The following is a 26,166-nucleotide window of genomic DNA, read 5'->3' as shown; positions in this document are numbered from 1 at the left end:
GCTTTGTTTCAAGTGGGAATTAACTGATTTGTATCTGTGTATTACACTTATTTCTTTAGGTTCCGTGATATGATGTATAACTGCTGTCATTCATATGGAGTTTAGCAATATTGGATATTTTAAGGTTTAGTAAAGCCAGAAGTTATATGAATATTTTAGTGAGATTTTTTTTTTTTTAAATCTTCTAGATGACACACGTTTTTTGTTTTTAAATCAAAGAATTTCAAACTACAGTTTGAAACATCACTTTAAACAGAATTCAAACTAAAGTATCATTGGATTTTTAACGATCTTTATAAACTTTAATTATACAGAAAGAGCCAACTGAATGGGTAAATGGCCATTAATAACTGGCAATAAAAAATACATGAACTTAAAATGCACAGAGCCAAATCTTTAAAATACGGAGCCAAGTTTTTATTTTATTCTGGATGGAAATCTGACTGGGAAGACGAAATGCACCCAGTCACACTTGAGGGTTGAATCCAAACAGGATGCTGGCACTAGATTTTAATGCAAAGGACAATACATATCATAGGACTGTGATTAACGAACTTGTATTTCAGAATGAAATGAATTTTTGTTCGATACACTCATTTGGCAAACTATTTTTTTAAGCCTCTATGTCAGAGACTGCTGCCGAGTGTCCTTTTGATGCACTCTTACTGTGACACCCAGAGCTGAATGCTCAACATAAAAAATATGTAGTAATTGTTTTATGTTAGGAACTGCTTGTGTTGCTGATTTACTTGTTATTCCAAGCTCACCCAAATGAAAATAAACTTGTAAAATTAACATCCCTTTGGCTGTGTCTACAAAAATCTTCGTAAAAATCAGAATCTATGGAGCTGAAAATATAATTCACAAGTATTTCTATAAGGGAAGGTATTTTAGGTAATCTTTACGCTGGAGCTAGGATAAAAATAATTTGATGGAATATCGTCATATGTGTTATCAATTTTGGGGTAAGAGGACATGCTAGGGATTTATAATGACATCAGTTCTGCTTCTTGAAACATCTAAGCCACAAATTTGATACATGAAAAGGTAAATAAGTGAATACGGCTAAAGTTCATACACAAGTAGCAAAGAAAAAGGGTGGTTTTGCACAAACAGAACATACGTGCACATCTGTGACCAGCATCCAGATGCGAACATTTCCTAATTTTTATTTTGAATCTGTTTTGTATGAATGTGGAAAGAGAACATACCTCAACAGACTCGTGAAACGGTGCTGTAATTAAGCAGAGCAAAACTGGAGAAGCGCTGTCTTACGGCTGGTAAGACCTAGGGGTTGGCAATTTTCCCTCAAGCTAATGTGTAAAAAGTGTAATTTACTCCTTTTTTTATACTGTCCTATTTTATGACCACAACTCTGTGGTGATGTCAAAGGTGACGGTTGGTTGTTCCTCCACAAACTGGGCTATGATGGCGAACTGCACACAAGACCTACAAAACAGGACCTACAGAACGGGTTTGTTCTAGCCGGAACAGAAGATTCTGGTGTGCAGATGGCTGTGGCAATAATCTAAGAAATGTCAAAGGCTGAACACTCAAGATGTTTGTTAACTCCTATAGCTTTCTGGTTTAATACTAACCTATTAAAGATCATTACTTATTTCAACGATTATACATCTGTAGCAGCTTGGCTTAAATTCAGACCACATATTAATTTTAGAAGTCTTCTCTCCGCCCCCAACTTTTTCTAGAACCAACTCAAAGTTGTTAGCTTAAAATCATTCCTCTACCTAACAGCACTGTTCCACGTGTGCTTGTGATAATCCGAGTTGATTTTGTTCCATGAGATAAAAATGAATCTGAGGCAACTGAGAACTAATGCAGCACCGTTAAGTCATAAAGCCTTGAGGACTTGAATGCTGTCATCTGAGTGAAAATCTGGAAGGTGCTCACAAGAGTCACTGCATGTGATCTTTTTGTCATGTGCCATGCTGCTCAGTTAGAAAAAAATTCTTTTTTATTTATTTTTTTTTTTTTTAAGATGGAGTTTCACTCTTGTTACCCAGGCTGGAGTGCAATGGCGCGATCTCGGCTCACCGCAACCTCCGCCTCCTCGGTTCAGGCAATTCTCCTGCCTCAGCCTCCTGAGTAGCTGGGATTACAGGCACGCGCCACCATGCCCAGCTAATTTTTTGTATTTTTAGTAGAGACGGGGTTTCACCATGTTGACCAGGATGGTCTCGATCTCTCGACCTCGTGATCCACCCGCCTCGGCCTCCCAAAGTGCTGGGATTACAGGCTTGAGCCACTGCGCCCGGCAGAAAAATTTCTAAATGAAGCTTTAAAACTTAATTCCCAGAATTCCCTTCATGGGTTACATATGGGGTTCTTTATCTGCTGAAGAGAACTTTTTTCCCCCATCAGTCATATCAATCACCTTAATCTATATCTAGAACAGAGAAGATTTTAGTGATGGCCAGGGTCAGAACTTCTCCAAGTGGGGCTGACCACTGAACCACATCTCTGGAGGAAGGTCCAGGAAAGCTTCACTGGAAACAAGAGATTCTCACCAACACTAAAGCATGCGGACCAACGATGCAAGCAAATCCTTTAATTTTACAAATGGGGGCAAAGTCAAATGACCTATACTCAAACCCCATTAATGCAGCCCTGTACCCCCAGGGCTGGGACTTGGATCCCCTAATCCTCTGTTTGGAGTCCTTCCCCCAAACCTCTCTTTTATAAAACGTCTCTGGTCCAGAAGGTAGATGTTACTGGTGCTGCCTTTAAGGTCTGAGAGAGCAGCCCTGCTTCTGCCCTAGTGGGAAACTTTCCTCTGCACTTTAGGTAGCAGGACTGGTGTCCCTAACAAACACTGGCTGGCAAAGGAGAATGATTCCCTTCCATCTCAGGAGAAAAGGAATTTTAAAGAAGGAGGTTAAAGCATTAGCTGAACTGAGGGCCTAAAAAGCTTGACAACCCCCCTTTAACCGACGATCCGCTCACAGTGGAAAAGGAGGCACTTCTTAGCTGAGCGGCAAAGAAAGATTTCCAGAAGGACATACTGCTGTGCCTTTGTGTCATGTTTGGGGAGCCTGCCACCCTGGCCACCTCGATTCAGCAGCAGCCCAGATGACCAGATAGAGGTAGTAATTAATTATAATTTGTTACAATTTAAAGACCACAAAAGAAATGCTGAAAACTGGTTTAGAAAAAAAAGCATTTTTAGATGTAAGGGTATTAATGATTAATCCTCTCGAACCCTCAGTTCGTAATAGGTAAAATGTCAGAGACGGTGACAGTCACTTAATTGCTGGTGCAATTCACAGTGCCCGCGAATCAACAAGGCAGCTTTTTGTAGCCCATTATCAAAGTGTCAACAGTGATTATTGCCAATATAGTTACACAAATGCCAATTGCAGGGCAGCTGTTTTCTTTCAAATGGGTTTCAGGGAGAAGGCTGTATGTTGAAAGGAATCTTCTTATTGTGACCCTACGGCTCCATTACACAGGCTTTACTATACCCAATAAAATCAGACATGAGTTTTGAGAAGAACTGTGCAGGATGATGAACAAAATGCATATTTGTGTAAATCCCCAGGACTCTCTCTCTCAAGAACATGGGCTTTTTAAAGAGTCAGGTCAAATCCCCCAGAAATCAAGTGAGTCCAGTTATGTTTTCTTTTACTTCTCCAGGTCCCCTGCTGAGTCGCTCGCTAGCAGGCAGCAAGCTAAGACTGTCATTTGTAAAAAGCAGCCCGCTCAGCTATAATTACTAATTTGATGTCACACTGGAATTGCAGCGCAGCTGTGAAAAGATCGACCACCAGGGAGGTTCGCATTTCTCTGTCTCATTTAGAGGAGGCGAAACTGCTGGAGCCATGAATGGGAGATGCCCTTCCATTAAAAAGGAAAGAATTAAAGAATAAAACAAGTCATAGCAGCTGTCAGAATTAGACAATAGTTTTTTTTTTAAGCACTGTTCTGCTCTTAAAAAAACAAAAAAAAACAAAAAAAACCTCAAGACATCTGTACATGCATGTTCTGAGACTTGTTGCCATGAAAGTGATTCCATTATTGTTAGACTATAACTTCTTTATTTCCTTCAGTTCCATCTTCATGATTATGCTAATGCAAATCACGCTAATTACGTGTCAAGCTGTAATCTAAGGGATGAAACTTGTCTGCACCTATATCGCTAAATATTTGAAATGACAGTTTCAAAACTTGTCATCAACAAGTTAAAAGCATGGGCAATTAAAACAGTTATAATGATTCATATGAAAGAAAACCTAGGAAGAATAAGAATTGAGATTACTATGTCAGTAGAGATTCTCTATGAAGGTTTCTTTTTTTTGAGACAGGGTCTTGCTCTGTCACCCAGGCTGGAGTGCAGTGGTGTGATCATGGCTCACAGCCTCGACATCCTGAGTTCAAGCAATCCTCCCACCTCAGCATCCCAAGTAGCTGGGGCCAGAAGTTTGCACCACCAAACCCAACTAATTTTTCTATTGTTTGTAGAAATGGGGTCTTGCTATGTTGCCCAGGGTGGTCTTGAACTCCTGAGCTCAGGCTATCCTCTCAGCCTCCCAAAGTGCTAGGATTATAGGTGTGAGTCGCCATGCCCAGACCTCTACAAAGACCGCATTGTAGCGTAACAATCATTTGGAAAGGACTATAGGTACACATATTAGCCATGAAAATAATATTCTTGCGAATCATTCGATTTCATTTATAAAATGTAGAAAATAAGGATTTTTAGTCTTCCCCCAATATTTCAAAGCAGAGGTACCAGTAGACTGTTTTAAAAGCATTTGTTTTTTTTCTCCCAATGTCTGATCATTAAAAGCGGCATTTATGGTTTTGTGAACACAATGAATGGTACGCTTTTTGGAAGAGGCAAAAATCCTAACTCATCATAGAAAGAAAACTCTGAAGTTGGCAGAAAAGGGAAAGCAAAGACTTTTTTTGAAACTTAAAAAAAAGCCGGGCGCGGTGGCTCAAGCCTGTAATCCCAGCACTTTGGGAGGCCGAGGCGGGTGGATGACGAGGTCAAGAGATCGAGACCATCCTGGTCAACATGGTGAAACCCCGTCTCTACTAAAAAAATACACAAAAAAAATAAGCTGGGCATGGTGGCGCGTGCCTGTAATCCCAGCTACTCAGGAGGCTGAGGCAGGAGAATTGCCTGAACCCAGGAGGCGAAGGTTGCGGTGAGCCGAGATCGCGCCATTGCACTCCAGCCTGGGTAACAAGAGCGAAACTCCGTCTCAAAAAAAAAAAAAAATGCTTTTAAAAGTTTAGCCCTATTAATACATTTTCTTTGATCTCTTATAGTTAATAAACGTTTCTAGAGTATACAGAACACTGCCTGATCAGAAGCAGATGCGTGATCTCCACTGAGCCATGTGTGATGACTTTCTGCTGGGTCTGTTCTAGGCATACTTCTCTTCCCCACATGCTCCTTCTGGGTGACCTCACCCACCTCCCTGTCTCTGCCTACCGTCCTTCCAGGGAGGATTCCCAAGCCCTTTGTTTTTAGCGGAGACCCCCTGTGCAGCTTCTCATGCTTACTGGATATCTCCGTTCTGATGCCATCCTGAGATTTCAAACGCCTCCTCCGTCTCTTGTCTGGGGGATGTATTCACAGGGAAATCGCTGGGGATGAGGTCCACGGTCTGAGGTCTGTGAGGGTGGATGGGAGCCAAAGCCACCAGACAGCAGCAGGTGATGAAGTGAGAAGGAGAAAAGGAAATGGTAGAGGCTTCTTCGGCCATTTGCCCTTTTACTGTGCATGAATGAGGGTGCAGTTTCATTTCTACCCGACTGTCAAGGCAGGCTCACTCGCCATCACTTACGCATTTCTATTACTTTGACATTCCACATCTTCAAGCTATTTCCTCTCCCTCTTCCCAAGTGAGCATTTCCAACACAGAAGGGTGGGTAGGGTAGCTTTATGCAGCCTCTGTCTTCTGGAAGAAGAGCTATCATAAACCTCAACTGCAAAAAGAAGGCTGGGGCACTGAATTCTTCCTCAGGGCAACAGTGCAGACAATTCTAATGTCTGCACCGTGTAAAGCAGTAATCAAGACTGCATTCTATGTACGAGTTATACAAATACGCATATTTGAAAATATGAACAAAAATGTTCAAGCTCTTCAAACAGAAGAAATACAAATTGGTTGTTTTGCCAACAAACTATGAATCCAAATATCTTACTATTTTAGAAAAAAAGTCTAGTTTTAGAATCAACTGTTTTAGCACGATAATAATGTTTTTGGTCAATGTAGTAACTTTTTCCTCATTCATTTTCACAATTAATGGGATTAATATGACTTTTTGGTAATACTCCCTTTAAAGGGAAGGAGAGATGAACTCTCAAACGTTTAGTGTGGCATCGTCGTTAGAAATGTGCACTCTGGGACTGGTGACCGCAGGCTCAAACCCTGGCGCTGTCGCTTCCTAACTGTAGGACCCTGGATGAAGTTACTAAACCTGTCAGTTAAGCAACTTCATCCACTGGAAGTAATAACAGCACTGATCTCATCTGGTGACTGTAAGGATTACATGACATAATTCCTGTAAAATTTAAAACGGTCTGGCATATAGTTTGTATGCAACCAGTGCCAGTTATTCCTTTCTTGAAAGCCACCTCCTAGGGAGATGTCTTAAGGAATGATGGGTACATGTCATTTTAGATTCAGTATACAACAAGCATCCTAGCAGAGTCCTAGAAAGACGAGTTCTCATTCAAACAAATTCTACATTCTCTTTTCATAAAAAGCTACACCAATAAAGGGGCTAAACATTTTTGGTGAGGAGGGCAGTGAACTGTGGTTCATGCCATGGGTTCTGGAAAGTATGTTAAGTCCTATAGGGGAAAGAAAGATAGGTAAATTAATGTCCTGCTTTGCAGGAACCGTTACAGCTACAGGAAGTGAAATACATGTGGCTTTCCTTTCTGTGTGCCCTTGTTTTATAACTGAGGCGTCAGCAGCAACCACACCATTAGCTGTAACTGTCCTTGCTGGCAGTGTTTACTGTCACAGCAGACAAAGCTTTTGTTGACTGCACTTGAATAAATCAAAATGAAGGAAGGAAAAAACCCTGCTAGTGGTAGTCCCAAGGAACTGGTGAAGAAAGTAAAAATGGAGCCTCCAATGTGGGGTGGTGATATCACCCTGTCCACAGATCTCACTCAGGGGCTGGCCTGTTATGTGATGACGAAGAGTATGTGTGGCTCTGTACACACTCTGGTATTTCCTCCGAGGAGAAAATCTGAATAAAATTTAGCCTCTGAGCTTCTCGTCGGCTACAGACCTGCTGAGTCTTCAGCACCTGGAGAAACATTCACTCACGGAGCATGGAAGTCGACAGTCAGTTTCTGCCTCTTCTGGCCAAAGCCAGTGCCTTAGAAGGGGTTTACATGACGGTTGAGTTCTCAGAATGTACATTCACTCACGCACAGTACAAGGGCCAATGGCCAGAGAAGCTTCCACCATTTTCTTCTCTCCTCCTCGCCTGCTGCAATCTGGCTCTGGCCCCCACCCACCCTCGCCGACCAGGTCTCCAGCAATTTGTGGGATGTCCCCAGACAGCTCTCCGTCCTTATCCTACCTGGCCTCCCGGAAGCATCTGATGCTGGGGAGTTCATTTCCTCTGGTTCCTGGGACATTACTAGAGTGAAAGTTTCATAAGGATGGGGACTGCGTCTGCCTTGTTCCTCGAGACATTTATTACAACGCATGGCAGACTGCGTGCTCATCAAACACGCTCAATTATCTGAGCGACTGACCCAGTGTCTCCTGGCTCCTGTAAAGGGCCACGTTCCGCTGGGCTTGTTCTAGTCGTGCTCTTCTATCCACACGCTCCTCCTGGGTGACCTCACCCACTTCCCTGTCTCTGCCGACTGTCCTTCCAGGGAGGTCTCCCATGCTGTTTTTTTCAGCTGAGAGTCCCTGTGCACCTCTTGTGCTTACTGGATATCTCTGTTCTGACGCTGCAGTGACATTTCAAACTCCTCCTCCTCCTGCTCTTGTTTGCTATTTCAGGGAGCAGAATGAATACCTACGCAACTGCCTAAACCAGAAACTTGCTGGTCATCCTTAAACCCCCTCCCTTTATGCACACTCCCTGGCACCTCTGGCATTCAATCCCTCAGTTCAGTTCTGTAGATTGGTCTTCCCAAATCTCTCTGTCATCCATCTACCTCCACCACACCCCAGCTCAGGCTAGCATCTTCTTGGGTTAATTCATCAGCCGCTCTGACAGGTCGGGCTTCCTTCCATCCGTGGCCTCCTCTCTCCCTGCAGCAAATGCACCAAATGCTCCCCACCCTGCCTCTCATGCCCTTGCACCTGCTGCTCTTCTTCTAATTCCTATCGATCCTTCAGGTTTCCGGACATCACCTCCTCCAGGAAGCCCTTCCCTGACCCTGCCCAGCCTGAGCCAGGTGCCCCTGCTATGTGCTCTAGAGCTCCCTGAGTATTCCATCCGAGTGTTCACCCCATAACATCATTTCCTATTTGAGGTCTGCATCCCCTGCCAGAGCTGCCTGTGGGGCTCGTTATTTTAGCCTCTGAAGCTAGGATAGTAACCAGGAAAATATTCACAAACACCTCTGAATGAACAAATGAAAGTACATTTGCAACTCTGTAAAATTCAACTGGAAATTGCTATCATTCTAAAAGTAACAAACAACCTGGAGCTCTGTTTTCAAATGGAATAGTTAAGAAAAAGGCACTTCCCAAGGTGACAGGCGGGCATAACTAACAGTACAGATGTACCCTTTACAGAAGCATGTGCTGACTTGCGTTAGTTCAGGTTACATCCAGGAAGCTACTTCCTAAACTCCTATTCAAACCAATCCTTCAAGCTGACTATGTCTATCATCTTGCAAAGTAAACGAAATGTCATTAAAATACTACGTAAGATCCATTAAGACCAGAAAAGAAAAAGAGATGTGGCCTTCTTATCCTTAATTTTTTTAAGCAAAAAATATGCTAATCATGTCTTAATAGTTGGAAAGGAGTTTGAGGCTCATCCAAGCCAACATTTTACAGGTGAGACAGCAGACTCAGAGATGCAAAGAAATGTCTTCAGGGTCACATCCTGTTTGGTATTGGTGAGGCGGTGCTAGGACCTGGTTCCCTGACCTGCAGGAACACACTCTCAGCTGTCACTGCCATTTTCGATTATACGTTTACTACACAGGTGGCTGTGTTTTTCAAGAGCAAGCTGCACGTAGAATGTTCCCTCCAAGCATGCTACAACAAATAACTTTCATTTTTCAACAATCTGATAAAGAGAAATAAAGTAAAACTCTCATCAGGTCAATAAAGTGTTTCTCGCTGGTGGCAGCTGACGGCGTAATGGAAGAATCGCAATGGCAGGGGTGGCAGACTAGAAAGAAAGAAAGAATGTGATGGGGACGGCGTGAGCGTGCCCCGGGGACGCGGGGAGACAGACAGCAAGGTTCTTACCTTTTCTTTGTCACTAGCTTCTCTAGCCACTGTAGAGCCCTGAAACACAAGGAAATAATAAAAACATACATATGGGAGGCACTGGGTTTCACACATGGAAAATATGAAAATGGCTCGGGGCAGGGCAGATAGCCAGCTCAGTACCCGCTCTGCCTCGCAGCCCATGCAGAACGGGCTTCTCACCCCTCCTGGACCGCAGCTCGCGGCCAGGCCTCTGCCCCCTCACTGCAGGTATTCCCGGCCACTGGCCACTTCTCCAGCCCTGACTCTGTCGTGCTTATCTGTGTTTCTGTGGTTCTGGTCCACCTGCTGGAAGTCAGAAAACCTGCCCACCACTTGAGCAACAACTTACTCAACACTGGATCAGCCCCACACTTTCCTCCTTTATCAACTGGCAGAAATACTTGGTCTTGTTATCCTAAAGAAGAGTCCCACTAGCTGGCTGCAGTGGTACCATGGTGGTGTTAAGAGCCTCTTTCCCCACATTACGTCTTCCAGATGTGGGCACAGTCTCGTCTGCTGTTTTTTTCTGTAACAGTTTTCTCCCCTGTCTTAGAGTTACTGATGAATACTCTTTCCTCGCATGTTATATATCAGTCCCCCACGGCCACTCTCTGACCCCATTTACTTTGGAGAGTCCTTCAAAGACACACGGTTATTTGTACCTCTTTTGTGCCAAGTCCTATGCTGAGTGTAGAGGTACAGAGTGGAGGAAAACACGGCCCTTGATCTCAGCAGTTTGTGCTCTACTGCGGTGGGGTTCAAAACTCTGCCTCAGAGTTCTGGGTTGTCTAAGGTGACCTGAGTCTACCTCAGAGGCGGATAGGAGCCTTTAGGTGTAGAGTCCAAGCAGAGAAACTTCCCTTAGCTTGTGGAAGATTTTAATTCAAAAGAAAAGTTGGGAAACAAACGGTCTAGTGAATTCCTAAGAATGGATGACAATCACAGTGTCTCATACACAGCAGATGTTCTATGTTTACTGTATCAATGGCTAGAGAAGACTTACAGAACAATTTCCTGGGTCAACATCCCGTCCTGCACTGGACACCCCCTAACTACCATGAGGTCAGCCAAGCCACTTGCTTCTTGACCACATAATGAACAGACATCTATTGCTCTGGATTACTTCAGTTAGCCATTCATTAAATGAACTTACAGTTGACCTGGGAAAAGCAAAGTGCCTTTTAGATTGGCCATCTGCAGAGAAATCAAAAATTTTGATTACTGGCTTTCATCGAGCAGCTCAGGCATTGATTAGGATGTATGCTGCCTGTAATTCACAGATGTGGAAACTTGAAAGGAGGAGACTCCTCGCACTGGGGAAGGGAGCCAAGACCAGGCTGGGGGTCTCCCCAGGGCCGATCCTCCATCCGCCTGGTGCTCAGTGTTCCCAGGACTGGAATATCCGAGGGACCCTGCTGCTGGCCCAGGGAAAATGTTCAGTGTTTCTTGGGGAGAGTCAGAGCAGCACAAAGCTGACCCATCAGATGGAGATGGATAATGTGAACCATTCATGAAGGCACACCTGAGAAGCCATTCTCTGACCACAGCCTGCAACCCCTCATAGCCTCGCCCAGCAGCTGTTACTTGCCATGGTCTACTTTCCTTCCTTTAGGGATTCCTGTATATGGGCCACAAATATCTTCCTTTCTTTACACACCGAACTTGAACAAAGCATGTTCCCAAATTTTTTTTAAAAATTGGGACGCTTGTAATACTTAAGTACTGCTTATGCTGCTGTGCAGAGGAAGCAGCTACTCTACTTTGTATTCTTACTAAGTTGTTGAGGGGCGGGTGCGTGGGTGGGAGTGCGTGTGCATGTGTTTTCCCTCCTACAACATGATCCACCCTGCTTCTGATTCTCAGGGAAGCTTCATCTTTATGTAAATGCTGATCATTAGCTTGGGAACAACAAAACACAAAACTCATCCAAGTTTAAATTAATTCCGAAAAAACTCTTAACAAAACTAGAAAAGGAAGGCTAAGAGTTTAAGCCATGAAATGAACAGGTTCCATCACGACAGAGCACCGGCAAGAACAGAGCTTAGCGATGCCACAAGCCAGAAAGAGAGATGGAATTGTGAAATGCAAGGCAAATTAAAACTAGAATATCCCATCTTCAAGTATAATTTACTCCAAGATATGTTTACCAGATGCCTGCTTGTCTGAGGCACTATCTTAGGCACTGCAGAGGGATTAAAAAAAAGTTAGAACAAAATACTTCCTCTTGAGGCACTTCCACATCAGGAGAATGAATGAGGCAACCAATATTCACTAACTCCCATGTGCCACGCCTCATGCTGGACATGACATATATGTACCTGATTTAATCCTCAAAACATCCCTGCAAATGTAGGTAAAATTATCCTGCCACTGCACTCCAGCCTGGCGCCTGGCGACAGAACAAGACTCTGTCTCAAAAAAAAAAAAAAAAAAAAATCCCTGTTTTAACAGATGAAGACAGAAGATCATAGAGGTTTAGCAACTTATACCAGGCTAACAAGTCATGAAAGAAGAACATGTGACCTCAGAGGTCACTCTGGCTTTCCTCCCTGGGACAGTCAGAGTCCTGTGTGCCCTGAGCAGTACCACCGAGGCTTCAAGAAAAAGCTGGTACTGGCCAGGCCCCTGGAGGGTGGCTGGGATTTCCCCAGCGGCAGTTCCAGGGGCACAAAATGGGTTGGGCTAAGACTTGGAGGCAGGACAGGACAAGGCTGTATTTGGGAAGTGGATCCAGTGGGTTGGGACGTCAGAGGTTAGGAGACAAGCCTAGCCCATTTCCTTCACTTAGACTAGCATTTCTCAAAGTGTGGTTCAGAACCCTAGGGTCCCGAGATCAAAACTGTTCAGGCCAAAACCATTTTTATAATAGTACTGAGACATTATTTGCCTTTTTGACTGTCTTGATATTTGTATGAATACTGCAAAAACGATGGTGGAAAGAACTGCTACCAGTTAAGCGTAAATCAAACAGAGGCGCCAGTAAGTACTAGCAGTGGAAACCCAGCGTCATGCAGAACCACCTCTGAAGCCTTACATCCTTGTTTTTATGACTTGTGAGCCGTGCATGACTTGCTGAACCTATGGCTAAGACGGTATCTCCTACAAGTAGGCATCTATAAACACATGAAAGCATCAAATTCAATGTATCAAATCTAGACCCAGGAGGACATGTCTTTTCAATATTCTGTGCAGGAAGTATACGTAAAGTACTTCCGTTTATAAAGAAGGAATGGTGTCTTAACAACTGTTTTCGTGATGGTTTGAGTCATGAGCTGAACTAGCCACCGTTTTCATGAAACAACACTTTTAATTGAAAGAACAACCGACAGTCCATGTTGATCCAGATCTGGGCATCTGACAGATGTTTGCTACGAAATGAATGAAGCCGCTAGGCTTGCCTATGTGCTGGGGTGCTCGATACATGCTGTCATTTCACAGACAGTAACTGACAGGGCTTGTTGCCAGTGATAAAATTTGAGATTCCCAGTAAAAAACTGATTTTTAAAAAACTTATATCCACCATCCTGGGCTTGACAGCTTCCTAACATGTAGAAAACTTTTCTGACATTGGTGGTGACAGTGTTATGACTTCTTGATAGTGTATAATGAAATTCGTCAATATTTGGAAGAGTCACATAACTCAGTGAACCAGTATGTTCCAAATGGCAAGTTGCATGCCTTGACCAAGTCACACATTCAGAACAATGCACACAAACCAATCAACGGATTTTGATGAAGAGCACAAAAAAATCATTGATGTGATTTCAGATTCCATAATGTCACGCTAAGCTTTGAGAAATTACCTCTTGTCAAGCTTTGGTATACTATCAAAGAAGAGTATCTACAATTATCCAAAAAAGATGTTAAAACATGCCTGTCCCACCTTCCAGACTTCATTATTTGTGTAAGTTCAGATTTTCTTCACATACTTCAATGGCATAACACCGCACAGATTGACAGCAGAATCAGACATGACATTCCAACTGTCTCGCGTTAAGTCAGACATTATGGAGATTTGCAAAACTCTGAAACAATACTACTTGTCTCACAATGTTTTTGCTTTTGGAAAATACTTATTTTTCATAAAAATGTTAACATGTAATGGTTTTCTCATTTTTAAAAATACATATTCTAATTATTTCTTATATTAATTTTTCATACTGTAAGTAACCACAGACACAACTTAAATCTGCAAAAGCTTTTGAGGGTCCTCTTTTAAGAGTGTGAAAGGGTTGAGACCAAAAAACTTGAGAGCCAAAATGTCACAGACCAGAGTTTGGCAAACTTTCTGCAAAGTGCCAGAGGGTAAATGTTTTAGGCTTTGTGGTCCCAAATCTTATCTGTGGTTAACTACTCAACTCTGCCACTGCAGTGCAAAAGCAGCAACAGACAGTACAGAAGCAATGGGCATGGCGGTTTTCCATAAACATGCATTTATAAAATTGGCCCAGCCAGGCGCACTGGCACATGCCTATAAACCCAGCGCTTTGGAAGGCTGAGGTGGGTGGACTGCTTGAACTCAGGAGTTCAAGACCAGCCTGGGCAACATGGTGAAATCCCGTCTCCACCAAAATATACAAAAAATCAGCTGAGCATGGTGATGCATGCCTGTGGTCCCAGCTACTTGGGAGGCTGAGGTGGGAGGACTGCTTGAGCCAGCGAGGGTGAAGATTGCCATCAGCCGAGACGGCACCACTGCACTCCAGCCTGGGCAACAGAGGAAGACTCCGTCTCAAAGAAAAGGCCCTCAAGTTGGATCTGGCATGGGCAAGTCAGAGTTTGCCAACTCCTAACTTGGACATTGTTCCCCAAGGTGGTGAGGTCAGAAGCCAGATGACGTCACTCCACTCTCACAGTTTCCAGGGGGCCCCCTTTCCCTCCAGGCCTTTGAAATGGTCTCTACTTAACTGTTCCCTCTGCCAGCAACATTCTCCTTCAGCTCATTTCCTCATCTCCTTCAAGTCTGCTCCAATATCATCTTCTCAGGGGAACCTTCCTTGACAGTTTATTCTGTCTACTTACTGCTGTCATGACCCACTAGGATGTCAGCTCACTGAGCGCAGGTCTGGTTTGTTCATCCTGTTATTTCCAGCACCTCTTAGGACAGTGCCTGGTATGTAGTTGGCTGAATATTTAAGTAGATGTGATATCTCTAACATATGCAAGTTTTTTTGGTGATGCCAGCAAGCACTGATAGCCTCATCAGAAGAGGAATACACTGCTACCTGCCTGGTAGCTTTAAGCGCCGAGTGATTCTTAAGCATTTTTGATATCAATGACAACCTTTACAATGTAAAAGAGTAAGCTTGAGATACTTAACAAAAATTAATAAAATCAATCTCACCTTTAAGTCGTATTTCCTATACACAGACAAACGGTGGCTGAACACATTTCTTGTAACAATCACATATATTTCAACTCCATCAACATTAAGCCGATACATGCCCAAGAACTGAGGAAGAAGGGTGATCCCATGACATTCCACTATGTACTGCACAGGAGAGAAAGAAAAAGGAAAAAATCCAATCAAAAGATTGCTTCCTTAGATGTAAACTACATACAACTATGGTGCTTATACAAGGTGAAAACCTCCAGCCATTAGGGTCCCAGTTACAGAAAATGGCCACATTTGTACTGCTTACCAACCACATCTGTGTTCACCATCTCTACACAGACAAGAAAATTCAATTTCATCTCCAGACAGATTTGTTCCCGCAATGTTCCAAATGAATTTGTAAGGTCAAACCTTGGATACAGTAGTGCAAGGCAAGAGGACATGCGATTGTCTTTCTCAAATTATCTTTAAGGGATACTGCACCCCACCTAGTGACTCTGTCTATCCCCGAAGCCCCGACTACAGGGTTGTGGCAGAGCGACGTGGCCGCTCAGATCAGATTCTCTAACAGTGTTGAAGTCGAGATTAAAGAGGAAATTGTGGAGAGCCCGGTGTTAGAAGCTGGGAGGGCTGAGCTGTTTCCCACAAGAGCAGGGAGAAAGGGGCAAGCCCTGCGGCCGCGGCACCCTCGCTCCTGCTCTACTGGCGGATGCGGACTGCCTGGCCCCTGCTGGTTTCCACTAAGTTCACTGGACAAGCCCCAGGATTGACACCATTTCCAAGGGGAGTTGCAGAGACACACCAGGACCTTGGCTGTCTTTCATGACCACACTCCACAGGGCCACAAGATGGAGCCACTTCTCCCTGAGAGCAGATTTTCATAAAACAGGGGTCCCTCTGCACTTCCCAAAGGAAGCTTAGGTTTTCCTTCCTTTAAAATGAGGGGGAAGGATTATTTCAAAAAAGCTCTCCTATGTCCATGACATATATGTGTAATCTCCGGGATAACTAACAGCACAAATGGCGAGATTTCATTATTGTAAACACCGTACATGTTGGGCATATTCAGAGATGCTGGGAAGAACGTTCACCAGATGCTGATGATGCAGCTGGAGGGAATTCTGACCCTTTTTAATTTTTATACTGCTTGAATTTCTTTTCTTTTTTTTTTTTTTTACAATGAGCATTTTGTAAAAAATACAAAAGTAATTAGAACATCCTTTCAAACTTTTCATTGTAAACAATTCTGGTGATACTTAACCGCCGTAAGAATGAAAAGGCCTTCAGTTTTGTTCATTAAAGATAAACAGCATTGGCACCTGACTTTGATTTTTGTCATCTAGTATTTTGGCAAGTTTTAAAGATGCATCTCCCCTTTCTTTTTTCTTGCTGACAATAACTGAGCTATGTATTTTAATCTGATGTAATTCCTGAGTAGAGTTTCACCTTGTTATTTGAAATCAGATGAGTGAAACATTTTCTGTTTCTTTCCTTTCAAAATATAATAAATTGAGTTTTGCTACTGCCAAACAGGTAGTAGCCACTGGGTGAAAAGAACATTTCTCACATCTGAGCTGAAGAAGTAAAAAGGGTTGTTGTTTTTGGCCTCTGTAGAAAGATGGCCAGATGAGCCTTCAAACATGGAGACTGGGGAAGTCCAGCGTGAGGAGAGAAAATGTTCGTTTGCCAGCCAGAAAGGCATGTATATGTGTCCTGGCACCTCTGTTTACTAGCTGTGAGATCTTGGGCCACTTACCAAATCACTCCACATTTTACTTTCATTTTTCTAGAAAAAGAGCCCAATTCCTACCTTGAAGGTTCTTTGGAGGATGACAGATAGGAGAATGTCAAAATACTTCACACAATGCTGTGTACTGTACTCTACTGCAGATGATAATGATTATTTTCATTCATTCAAAACTCTTGTTAAGAAATTTTTTGGGAGGCCGAGGCGGGTGGATCACGAGGTCGAGAGATCGAGACCATCCTGGTCAACATGGTGAAACCCCGTCTCTACTAAAAATACAAAAAAACTAGCTGGGCGTGGTGGCGCGTGCCTGTAATCCCAGCTACTCAGGAGGCTGAGGCAGGAGAATTGCCTGAGCCCAGGAGGTGGAGGTTGCAGTGAGCCGAGATCGCACCATTGCACTCCAGCCTGGGTAACAAGAGCGAAACTCCGTCTCAAAAAAAAAAAAAAAGAAATTTTAATGTTACACCTGTTTTGTGCTCCAAACTGACATACAGACATGTGCTGGGAGGAATCTGCTCCGAGGCAGTTATTTTTGGGGCCCACAAGACACAGTCCTTCTCCCGGGGCACACACCAGTTTTGCTTTTGCTGCTCAACCCCCTCTGCGCTGCCTCCTGATGGACTATCTTTACAGAGTCCTGCCATGTCTCTTGATTCAAGTTGCTGTGCAGAGCCACAGACAGCTATGTCTCCTTTCCTCACAGTGGAAAAAAACCATTATTCATGTTGACAAACATGGTAAAGAGATCTTTTGAATATTACAGAGGAAATCATTGACTAACTGCCCACCTCTCAGGAAAAAACTCCCATACAGATCACATTCTGTATCTCTCCTACCTTAAAGACGAGCTAAATTAATACACTGAGAAGAGACAGATCACATCTGACTACTTTAGCAGCAAGTCTACGCGCAGTTGTTCTCAAACCTATGGTTCACATATGGGGCTCTTTGACGAAGACCTAAAACTCCTCAGGATATAAATATGTACAAACCCACAAGTCAAACCAACGTTTTTCTATTAGATTCCAGTATTGCCAAGCTGCAAGTGGTACCAAAGGTTTAGAAAGCATTAATGGGCTAACATTTTGCAGCAGAAAAAATTCCACCCATTGACTGAATTTCTGGAGGGGGAGCACTGGGAAAAGGGCACACTGGTGCATTTCCGTGGAGGAACGTTTAACTGGGTCTTGAACGCCTGGGCTAGGGACCTCTGTTCTCTAGCACGACGTACTGTTGTAGGTAGATGTCTACACAGAGAGGGCGGAATGAGAATCCTGGTAGATTCTCCCAGCTGACCCAGAGAATGCTGAGCACAGATCTCTAACACCAGTGGGCGATAACTCCAAGGATTCCTAAACACACCAGCTGCTGGAGGTCAGCCCCGAACCACGGAGATTGTAGAGTCACAGCTGCAGCTTCAGCTGGTGTCTCCCGAGCCTTGGCCACATTACACAGCTAGGAGCCCTGCTGGTCCAGTTCTGTGTTCATTATCTGTGTGCCTCTGAGAGTTACTCAACTTCTCAGTCCGCATTTGGAAAATGGGGGATAGTAATAGTACTTAACAATGATTATAACGTTTTTAGAATAGAGCCTACCACATAAAAAGTAGTATGGAAGTGTTATGTATCTTTTGAACCTTTTCCAATTATCAAACCTCAAAACCCCCTTATCACTCTCAGTATCGTTCATAGAGGCAGAGTATGGTGGCTCACGCCTGTAATCCCCGAACCTTGGCAGGCCGAGGTGGGCAGATAGGTTGAGATCAGGAGTTTGAGACCAGTTTGGCCAATACAGCGAAACCTTGTCTCTACTACAAATGCAAAAATTAGTCAGGTGTGGTGGTGCGTGCTGTAGCCCAAGCTACTCAGGAGGCTGAGTGACGCATGAGAATCGTTTGAATCCAGGAGGCAGAGGCTGCAGTGAGCTGAGATCGCGCCACTGCACTCCAGCCTTGGTGACAGTGCAAGCCAGTTTACAAAAAAAAAAAAAAAAAAAAAAAAATGGTTAACTCATAAATTCATTTTAAAAATATGTACTAAGCACCCATCATATGCCTGGCACCATGAGTGGTACTGACTCTGCATCAGGGAGTGGGGACGCCTGGGTCTTGTCTGTGTGCAACTTATCCTACTTCAGGTGGAAAAAGGTGCCATGGGAGGCGAATCGCCTTGACTTCCTGTTGCCCATCTCCCAGTGATACGGTTTGGATATTTGTCTCTTCCAAACCTCATGTTGCAATGTGATCCCCAATGTTGGAGGTGGGGTCTGATGGGAGGGAAGTGGGTCACGGGGAAGTCCCTCATGAACGGCGCTGTGCCATGGGGAGAACTGCTTGTGGAAAAGGGCCTTGTACTCTCCTCTCTGCTGCCCCGCCTCTCGCCAGCTCCCCACTGCCTTCTCACATGAATGGAAGCTTTGTGAGGGTCTTACCAGAGAGAGATGCTGACACCATGCTTCTTTGACCAGCCTGCAGAGCTGCAAGCCAAATGAACCTCTTTCCTTTACAAATCGCCTAGCCTCGGGTATTCCTCACAGCAACACACACAGGCAAAGACACTCAGCGCCCACACAGGGGATCGCCTCCCAGGACCAATCTCTTCAGTTACTCTGAAACCTGACTTGTCGGGTCCTTGGGCATCCTCCCTCTCAGTCCAGGATCCTCAACCTCTCTCCCTGCACTAGCAGCTTCTCAACAGTGTTTCACTGTGCTAAAGTTTCTCTCACGAAAGCAACAAAAACAAAAAAACCAAAACACCCCTCCTCAATTGCAGAAATGCACTGTCTGGCACTGCCTGGATCCTGGCTTGAACGTACACTTTGAGGGCAACTGGGGACACCTGATTCTGCCACTCACTAGACATTTGGTGACAGTAAGAAATTTATGGGCCATTTTCTCAGCCCGAGGAGTCCCTATGTTTCAGAGAAGGATACCAAAGTTTGACAGAGGAAATGTGTCTGTGATTTACTTTTGAAAAATTTCTGCAAAAATACAATGACGCAAACATGGCAAAATGTTAATAACTGTTAACTCTAAGTGACGGGTATATGCTACCAACTTTCTGTATGTTTGAACACTTTTATAATAACAAGTAAAAAGAAACGCAAATCCTTCTTTGACTCCATGTCTTTCTCCATCTCCAGCCTCTCTCCTGACTGGCTTCTTGGCAGAACTGTCTATGCTTATTTTCTGTTGCTCCGTAACTCTCATCCATTCTGTAGCTCATTCTGCTCTGGATTTTACCTTCCCATCCCTTCAGAGCAACCGTTCCCCCGAGCTCTCCATGACCCTTGAGTGGTTACATTGGACAGATGCTTCTCCGCCTTTCTCTGTCTTGAACCCCATGAGCACACAGCGCTCTTGTCCAGGGATTCCTCCCTTGGCTTCTGAGATGCCATGTTCTCCTGGCAGTCCTCCTCCTACTCCGTCCACCTTGCCCGCCCTTTGGCCAATCCTTCCTCCTCTGCATGCCCATTGTCAGGGCTCTGACCTACATGTCCTCTTACCTTTTCTTCTTCACTCTGTACCTGATCTATACCTGTTGTTTTCCTTTCTGCGTCTCAATAACCCCCAAACTTATGATTCCCAATCCACGACCTTTCTTTTCAGTTTCACATCCATATACGTACAGGATTCATCTAGTTTGTAATGCGGCTTCCTGCCAAATGTGTGCTCCATGAGGGTGCCAAGCACTGCTCTTAGCAGGACCTCACATATTTAATTAAAAAACATTTAATATACAACTGTTGAATAAAGAAATGAATGCAGCAAACAATAATTTTTAAAAACCAAGATGTTTCCTAAAGATGCCTACTCTCTTTACTATCTTTATAATCAACACTGTGACTCTTAGCACCAGGTGCCATAAATAGGACAATTCTAGATTTTGAAAGCAGAAAAAAAACCCGTCATTCATGATGAAAGGGAAGCCCTAAATTCCTCTCATCATGGCCATGACAAATGAAGAATTTTACACAAGAAAAAGTAGGAAAAAAGCAGGCATGTCAGCCATCAAAGAAGGAAAAGAGAGTACCACAAAATAACTGTTGAAGGATGTCAATCTTAAAAAAAAAAGGCAGTCACACTGTTAACTTGGGGAAGAATTCAGAAATGGTCACGGTTTATCTGTTCTATGGTTATTACTGCACATGTAAACTGTACCACAGGATCCTCATTCTCTAGCGTCACGGGAGGAATACAGGTTTGAGGGTAGAGAAGTATAGCCCTAGTGATATCAACCTGTCACTGACTAAGAGTCAAGAATCACACCCAATGATTGATACAGGATTCACACTTAAAATTCTCTCAACTTCCCAAAGTTTGTGTGCACTAACAAAGCTGATAAATGGCGTTCTCTTTAAACCACAGAATCACGTGCACAGCAATTAGAAAATGCCTGCCTCCTTCCCCTCCAGCTCCTCTCTATCCTCACCTCTGTAGGGGAGGTGATCTTTGGGCGTAACACTGCTTAGATGTGATGCTCCCATACAAACAACAGAGGAACCTGCTGCCTTGAAGATGCCTCATTCTGGCCGGGCACGGTGGCTGTCGCCTGTAATCTCAGTACTTTGAGAGGCTGAGGTGGGTGGATCACTCACTTGAAGTCAGGGTTTAAGACCAGCCTGACCAACATGGTGAAACCTATCTCTACTAAACATACACAAATTAGACAGGCATGGTGGTGGGTGCCTGTGGTCTCAGCTACTCAGGAGGCTGAGGCAGGAGAATCGCTTGAACCTGGGAGGTGGAGGCTGCAGTGAGCCAAGATTGTTGCACCACTGTACTCCAGCCTGGGTGACAGAACAAGACTTCGCCTGAAAAAGAAAAAAGAAAAAAAAAAAAGACACCCCATTCTAGCGAATGTGGAGATAAGGGAAACAGGTCCTGCTCATGACCCAAGCAGGGCCAAAATGCAGCCAGCACCCTGGGATGAGGGGTGGAGAGGGCAGAGGTGGGCAGAGGCAGGAAGGAGTCAGGTAGGGCGACTTCCACGAGCACCTAATATATGCCCCAAATGCTCTCAGAGACACGAATTATATCTTTAATGCATGCCAGGGATTTAAATTTCAAGGACTCTCCATGATGAATAATGCTGCAGGGTCTCTGTGTGTATTTATGTATAAAGTGAGATTTTTGTAAACACAAAAGAAACACCAAAAAATTATTTCTATCTTATGTTGCTTCTAGGATCATCACCCTGAATAAATTTTTCTTCAAGAACTTAAACATCATAGCCAAGTTAACAAAAGAATTTGTAAGACAATACTTCAAAAATATCAAGAAGAGGCTAGGCATAGCGGCTGCATACACCTGTAGTACCAGTACTTTGGGAGGCCAAGGCGGGCGGATTATCTGAGCCCAGGAGTTTAAGACCAACCTGGCCAACATGGCAAAACCCCATCTCAACAAAATAAAAGACAGCAGGAAGAGCATGCACTGGGGGCACCATTATGCCACGCTTTTGATAATCTATTATTTGGCCCAGGTATTCTCTTCTTTGTAAAAGTTTTAAACATTCTACCTATCACCTTTTGTAAAACACTGTTGGCTCAATCACAAGACAATCTAAGGAGGCTTTACTTCCTCTCTTCTACACGTTTAACTTCCAGATTACAACAAGAATGGCAAAGTTCTAATTTCGTCCTCAGGGCTGCTCTTCTAGAAAGGTACATTCCTTTCACTTTCAACCACGGTCTAGACGTGGCTACAAGGCAGTCCTTTCCCACTGGCAAAAGGACATCATCAACACAGTTGTCCCTATCTGCAATGGCAATGTCTCACTCTGCAGACTCGACACGTGCAGCGCTCCGATGCGGCCCGGGAGGCTCCTTTGTAGAATGGATGAGTCTGCCAACTCCTGTCTGTATCCACTTTGACCTCCCAAGGCAGATCAGGCCGCAAATGGACCAAACACTGAGCAATGCTGGCCGTCCCCTGTGTGGCTCAGAAATTAAAAGCACACACCAGATAAGTGGGCTTATTCTTCTGTGAGAGCACAGGCAGCATGCACACAATACTGGAAAGTGTTCCTTTCAGTGGTTCCTTGAAGAGGGCTTTTCCCCAAGGCATTCTTCCTGGTGGTACAACGCTCACCTGTCATTTCCACCTGTCTGGGCTCTGTGGGTCACCTATAGCCAAACCGTCTGCTCACATCGAACTGCAGCTCTGCCTGGCACCTGGAGCGGTGGCTTCAATGCCTGCAACGCAGCTGTGGCACTGAACTTCCATCTCAACAGGTGCTGAAAATCTACTCTCAAACTTCATAAAAGTGAACCTGATTATCACCAATTCTTCCTATGCTTATTATATGTAGCTAAATCAATCACACTTATTAGTGGGGTCAGCTTTCCTATTCTCAGTGTTAAACTCACTATATTACTTATGCTTGCATTTTAGAATATTGCTTTTGCCCGGCAACTTGGGAGGCAGAGGCAGGATGGGTGCTTGAGCCCAGGAGTTTGAGACCAGCCTGGGCAACACAGACAGATCCTATCTCTTAAAAAAAAAAAAAATTAAAACAGTCCTTTTATTAAGTACTGTTCACTTCTGCACTGTCATAGCTGGTCACCTCTTGTCACTTCCCTTCATTACTTCCACATAATAGCTTCTGTTACTTCCTAAGAGTGCTCTCAGACACTTTGCTATTTGCTGACTTTTTTTTTGGTCTGTAACCTGCATTTCCAACACTAACAGTTTTTATTTTCTGTCTTTTTAAAAAAACAGTTTGCTTATAGCTGGGCATGGTGGCTCATGCCCGTAATCCCAGCACTTTGGGAGACCGAGGCAGGAGGATCACTTGAGTCCAGGAGTTTGAGACCAGCCTAGGAAACATGGTAAAACCCCAACTCTACAAAAATAAAAAATAAAAGAAATTAGCCAGGTGTGGGGGCAAACATATATTCCCAGCTGCCTGGGAGACTGAGGCAGAAGACTCACTTGAGCCTGGGAGGTTGAGTCTAAGGTGAGCCTCACCACTGTACTCCAGTCTGGGATACAGACCAAGACCCTGTCTGGGAAAAAAAAAAATTGACTTATAAACGATGTCATCAATAAAGGTAAAATTTCTCCCTTCCTAATTATTCCTCAGAACTTTCTTCTGTATTACTGTGGGCTTGTTAGCAATGTAATGCACAATGATAAATTAAAGTCATGGAATTAGGCTTTCAAAAACATAAAATGTAGCAGCCACCAGACCCAGGTTTCCTTTGCTCTTAGGCACTCACCGAAAATAACAAGGGTTACGAAGGCCTGATTTGTTGCTCTTCTCATGGAGAATGAAATGCCGTTAAGAGATTCACAGCTGAGTGAAGGTTGCAGCAGAGAGGGTTCTAAGTGATGTACTGCGACAGATAAATATTTATATCTCTGCATGATAGTGCGAACCTGGGCTCTGGCTTTCGGAAATTGCTGTTATTATCATGTTTCACTCACTTTTTTTTTTCAAAGCTTGAAGTGACAATTTAATACAGCATCAAATTAGTACTTCAGTGTAAAGTCTTGTTTCATTTAATGTTTCTGAAAGGTTAAATTATCTATAATCTTCATTGTGCCTCGGGCTATGTTTATAGATTACTCCTACAACATACTTTACATAAAAGAAAAGGGTAAGGAAAGTAAGGGAAGAAAAGAAAGAAGTCTAGGCAGCCAGAAATTACGGATTGCTTTGGTGGACAATGACCAAATAAATAACTTAGACAATTTCCTTTGAGTGGATGTCTTGGTATGTTTGGGGATAATGGTCTGTGTCAGTTAATATAATTTATTTTGACTTCTAATCGTCTTGAAGTAAAAAAAAAAAAAAAAGTAAAGATGACTACATTTGAGCAAATATAACAAAACTTTTCTTAAGCTTGACAAAATCAGGCTTAAAAGAAACAAGCATTCTTCTGTAGTGTTTACACAAATTCTTAGTACTGAGATATGCAGAAATGCCTAAATGCACACATGGATGTGCCTAATTCCATTTGTGACACACCATTATGAAGACCCATAAATAAAAAAATCATTAAAAATGAAGTAACTTTGTAAAAGATACAGTAAAGTGCTTTATCATATATACAGATGCCATTTGTCACAAGAAGCACAGAATGGCTGTTCCACACATGACCGCTGGCTGGGGGCTTTGACGAGCCCAAGGCCTCTGGAGAGCTGCATCCCAGACAGGAAGCTTAGCTGGTATCAAAGGCAGGAAGATTCCAGAATGGCCTCTGTACCCCACACACAATGGGGAGCTGGGCCCTGAGTGGCCTATGCCTGTAGGAGGGGGGCTGAGCATTGGAGCGGGTGCACCAAAGAATAGGTGTGCCAGAGAGCATGTGAGGAACTGGGGTCCAAGCCAAAGTGTTGGAGGTGCTAGACAGGGCCTGTCAGGAGCACATGGGTGCAGGGACACTGAGGACATGAGCATGGTCAGGGAGTAGGCCCAGGGGCTCCTACTCCTAGCAAAACCCTTGAGGGGCACTGATAGGGTCCAGGGCTGAGATTCCCCATCCTCCTCTTTTGCAGAAACAAAACTCTCTGAAAAAGAGCTTCCCTAAATTAGAGTCAGAGGCCTTCCCAAGCATTCCAGAGGTGAAAATGAAGCTATGAGTTCAGCAAGACTCTCAGACACTAAGGAAAGCAAGTGTAGCTAGAGATAGGATGCCCAGTTTTCCTTTAAGGAAGGCGGTGCTGCCCACCTGAGGGTGTGCAGTTCGCAGAAGGCCTGCAGGGGCAGCTCCTTCTACGTCTGCCTTCTGAGGGCAGCCTGTCATTTCAGCCCAACATAAGAGCCTCTGGAGGCATGTTCCATAGTGCCCTGCCAGGTTAGCCGAGGCTTGACCGGGCCAGCATGGCAGTCTGACTTCTCCCTCTGCCCAATCTCACTTCTTTCCTCTTCCCTACATAAGCTTTGGTCCTGATCAACCTGTTAACCCCAAACTGTGTCAGCATCTGGTTGGGTGAGTCACTGTGTGTGAGAGTCGGCAGACTGAGACAACAAATTCAGGCTCCCAGGAATTACAGAGGTGGAGACTCTCAGAAATAGGTTTGGAACAGTTATACACAAAATGTTCAAAGAAACCAAGGATGCAATTTCAGAGATGAGCATAAAACAAGAAAGTTATCAGGAATGAACTGTCAGATTTTGAAAAATCTTCTGGGAAACATCTAGAATAAAAAAGCTAATTGTTGACATAATTAAATAATGAATACAGTTGAAGAGAGACTTAGGACTGGAAGATATATTTTGAGGAATTCACCCAGAATTGGGCGGAGAGATTTGGAGACGGAAATGGGAAAGAAAAGTTAAAGATGGGAAGCCAGGATGAGCATGTTAAAGATGTAACGTTCAAGAAACAGGACAGAGATGAGGCTGAAAGAGAAAAGGACCACAGAACTTCCAGACCCTGGGGAAGAAGTGCTGCAGGAAAAGCATGCTGGGAAGTGCGCTGGGCAGCACCCCACAAAACCTGGGAGCAAATGGCTGCGGATGTTGGGAAGAGAGGGCTACAAATGCCGCCATCAGCAAGCTACGAGACACCGCTCAGGCCACAGGAACTCCCAAGATGACAAATACCTTCCCCATTTCTGACACAGAAGCAAGATGTGTCCGCAACTTCGGATGGCAGCAGAGAGTCTACTGGGAGCTCGTGTTTAGTCT

The 26,166-nt window shown here is 44.0% G+C and overlaps 1 protein-coding gene across 3 annotated transcripts in view; it reads right to left on the bottom strand.

Annotated features, from left to right (window-relative positions):
* Positions 1-26,166, bottom strand: part of PIP4K2A (phosphatidylinositol-5-phosphate 4-kinase type 2 alpha) — a 172,618-nt gene that overhangs the window by 21,253 nt on the left and 125,199 nt on the right. For all 3 annotated transcript variants that reach the window (XM_074404926.1, XM_003930664.4, XM_074404927.1), the window contains 2 exons: positions 14,788-14,934; positions 9,441-9,479 (listed from right to left, as the gene is read on the bottom strand). In XM_074404926.1, the coding sequence (XP_074261027.1) occupies positions 9,441-9,479; positions 14,788-14,934 (186 nt within the window). The remainder of the gene's footprint in view (positions 1-9,440; positions 9,480-14,787; positions 14,935-26,166) is intronic.

The sequence above is a fragment of the Saimiri boliviensis genome, chromosome 8 (genome assembly GCF_048565385.1).
Source record: "Saimiri boliviensis isolate mSaiBol1 chromosome 8, mSaiBol1.pri, whole genome shotgun sequence".
Classification (NCBI taxonomy): domain Eukaryota; kingdom Metazoa; phylum Chordata; class Mammalia; order Primates; family Cebidae; genus Saimiri; species Saimiri boliviensis.
Note: the sequence above shows the minus strand (reverse complement) of the source record. Positions and strands in the feature narration are given on the sequence as shown.